General features: G+C 36.8%; 1 protein-coding gene across 1 annotated transcript; it reads right to left on the reverse strand.

Moving 5' to 3' along the window:
* Positions 1 to 447: 447 nt before the first annotated feature.
* LOC140675500 (uncharacterized) lies at positions 448 to 2,005 on the reverse strand. The gene has a single exon (XM_072910069.1). The coding sequence runs from the start codon at positions 1,918 to 1,920 to the stop codon at positions 448 to 450; it is 1,473 nt and encodes a 490-aa protein (XP_072766170.1). The 5' UTR covers positions 1,921 to 2,005.
* Positions 2,006 to 3,428: the final 1,423 nt, after the last annotated feature.

Here is a 3,428-nt window from a genome sequence, read left to right on the forward strand (position 1 = left end):
TTAATTATTTTCCTTCATTTTTAGGTAGGTGATAGGGGAGAACCAGTGATGGGGATAAAACAGGAAAAAAAAGGAAGAAAAAGAAAAAAAAAAGGAAAAGGATGTTTTAGCCGGAAACATAATAAAAGGTATTTATCGGCTTAATCTATTTTTGATAATAACTATATATATATATATGTATATATATAAAAAGAAAAGGAAAGTAAAAGAATTTTATAGGTGCTTAACGCTTACTATGTCTACTTAACAGGTGACGTATGGAGTCAACGGACGGCGACTGGTGTCAAGCGGAGGCGCTGGACGTGACACTTGATTAAATATTTTATTAAGTTCAAGTTGAGATATATATGTATATCTCATACCTTGTGTTCATATCTCCAGCGGTACGTTTATATTTTGAAAATTTAGTTTGAAATTTTTGGCGGGACGTCACATCCCCCCCCTTATTTAAGAACGAATTCCCGATGTTATCGAAGGGATTTGTTCGATATCATTCAATCGTTCTCGAAGGTCAGTGTAAACAATGGGAATAGGGGTGGTTGTATTTACCGCTGTTGCATTTACGATAGTTGACTCGTTTTTGGGTGCTGTAGGTGTTATTGGTGGAGGACTCGTTGGCTCCTGGAGAGATTGATCTTCTTCTGGTTTTATTCCTCGTTGATTTACGGGTCCTCGTGCTAGGTGAAGTAAGAGATGTGTGAGCGAACTCCATACGGCGCCTAGTAGGTGTAGACTGCATCCGTACACGGTGTGAAGGGCGTATCCATGGATTGCTGTATCAATAGTTAATTTAATGAGTCGTATAATTAGAAATACTCCTAGAATTCCGGCTGTTGCAGATCCGAAGGTTACAAATCCGCCCCAAATTCTCGAGACAGTGTTCGAAGCTATTTTCTGGAGTGATTTCTCGTCTAGCAGACTGTATATAGAGACTTCTCCTGGTACGACAGCTTGTCCTGTCATCCCACGGGCTATGAAATTTAGAAGTGCTGGTTTCTCTGCAGGAAACATAATATGATCTCGTAACTTTTCTATATCTTTTTCCGTATATATCCCACTAATGGCTAATGGACCTGGGGTGAGGTATTTCCAACTCAAAGAGGTCATCGGGCGTAATCGTTGTGGGGGTAATTGTATGACTTGTGGGTCAGGGGTGAGCTGGATCCATGTATCATCTATGCGATAGAGCGTTGGTAGTTCAAAGCTACATTCCTTCTGGGTTCCGAATTTGGTGAGTATTCTTGATTTTGGTGTTAGAAATAGTGAAGCGTTCCTTACCGTTACAGGAAGCTCGGCATAACATTCTTTTGTTCTCCGAATTATAGCGTCAACGGGAATACATTTTATTACATGAATGGCTTCTCCTGCAGTGACAGCCATGTATCCTGGTCCTTTCATTAACCGATAGGCGAATTCATCAGGCTGTAAAGTGGCGAATGATAAGGTGTTAGTTATGACGTCTTTTTCCAGCTCGCACTTCTGTTGAATGACATTGTGGTAAAGAGATGTCATTTGATGTCGTATATGTTTTTCTACATATACAAACTTTGAGTTCATATATGCGAAAATATCAAGATTATCAATTGAAATTGTTCCTCGTTCGGCGAAGACGTCTCCCTTTTTAGTTTCTAGTATAAAGAGTTTGGGATGCTCTGTACGAAGAAGCGTGTACCCGCACAATGGCTGTTCTCGCGTTCTTGTCAGGGCGAAAGTTATATCTTGCGTTGTCAGGCTGTATACGATAGATGATTTTTCTTCACTGGTATCGTCCGTAGTTTTGATAGCAGGCCCTTCATATAGAACGTCGTATTGGTGAAAATTACACGAAGAGGTAGGCATCGGTTCCCAATAGGTATATCCATCCTCTGAATCGATGCAAAATCCTTCACTGAGCGTACAAATTGTTCCTGATTTTAGCATTATTTTCCCAGTATTTAGTTTCACGGGGACATAGGCTGATTTCAAAGATATTCTGGCGACAGCTTGCACGACAACGTCGTCCCATGTTCCATAGTGGTCGGAATATTGGGTGCCTTTGCATTTTCCATCGTTGCCTACGCTTCCGGCCATGGTAATGCTGTAGGAGACGGTTTGGTTGATTCTGATGCCATCGATTAAAACTCTTGTTCCTAGCGAAAAAGTACCATCACGAAACATTCGTTTGCACTGTGAGTGTCCGGTTTCATGTATATAGTCAGCACGTCCGTTATGCATGATTGAAACGTGCGAGTGCATGCCGCAGATATATATAGTTCTTGAAATTTCGACCTTACACTGTATTATAAACGCATGATTATATTCAGATAATTGAAGGAGTTGGATATAAGTATCCGTAGAGTTTGATGTTTTATGCGGAAGATTGCATTCTCCCACATCCAACAACGAAACTGATGTAATATTTAAATGTCGTCCTCCGCAATCAAAGCTGAGAAGGGCGAGGGAGGATTGCGCAGTGAATAATAATAATACTAAATGATACATCATTTCTGTAAGTAAGCAGATACAACTTATTATTTGTATATGTATATTTGCACGAATATAATATATTTTTACTTTATTTTATGGTATTTCCATTTCATTTGTTGGTTCATGCATTAATAATATTTTTACTTCTGTATTATCGCAATCATATAATAACTCTTCTACATTATTTGAATCTAACTCTCTCTCTCTGAGAACACAACATATTGCTAAATAGTGCATAAAGCAAGTAGAACATTCTTTCACAGAAGTATAGGTAATTATGTCATTTCCGCAAATATGACAATATTCTTCTTGAAAAATACCACTATATATGCCATGGAATTGTATAAGTCCATATGCTTGAAAATTTTGTTGAATTAATCTGAAGCAGGTGACGCAATATCTATTATCTTCTATTTTAATATACTGGACGTTATAACAATGATAAGAGAAAATTCCAGGGCAATGCGTCAGAATGTAAGGTGGCTTATATCTATAAGGCTTAGGTCTACACATTTTATGAATTACTATTTCTAAGTAGAAATATATATATATATACTTATTTTATATGTATTCAAAAATTATTACTATTATTATTAAACTTGGACCAGGCTCAGGTCGTCAATGTCTTCAAGGAATGGATTCTTTTGCTGAAAAGATAATACTTGTATATATATATTTCTTTACTAGAAGCACTTATATATAACTCTATTCTCTATTGTTTTATATCTATTTCTTCCTTATATATGTATGTTTTTCTTTTCGTATTTTCGTATTTTATATGTTAGGTGTTTATTGTGTTTTTCTTCTTTTTCTCTTTCCTATATTAATATTACTACTTTATGATTATATCTATATGTTTTGCTTTCAGTCGTCGATGACTGCTAATATTATAGGATCGTCATAATAGTTAATTGTGCGGTGTAGTTGCTCCATTTCGTTAGTAAATTCGAAATACCGATTGA

This window comes from Anoplolepis gracilipes, unplaced genomic scaffold, assembly GCF_047496725.1.
Source record: "Anoplolepis gracilipes unplaced genomic scaffold, ASM4749672v1 Contig32, whole genome shotgun sequence".
Lineage (NCBI taxonomy): Eukaryota > Metazoa > Arthropoda > Insecta > Hymenoptera > Formicidae > Anoplolepis > Anoplolepis gracilipes.

What these genes read in the sequence shown, in the direction of transcription:
- LOC140675500 (XM_072910069.1), bottom strand. Translation starts at nt 1,920, where the DNA reads ATGCTAAAATCAGGAACAATTTGTACGCTCAGTGAAGGATTTTGCATC.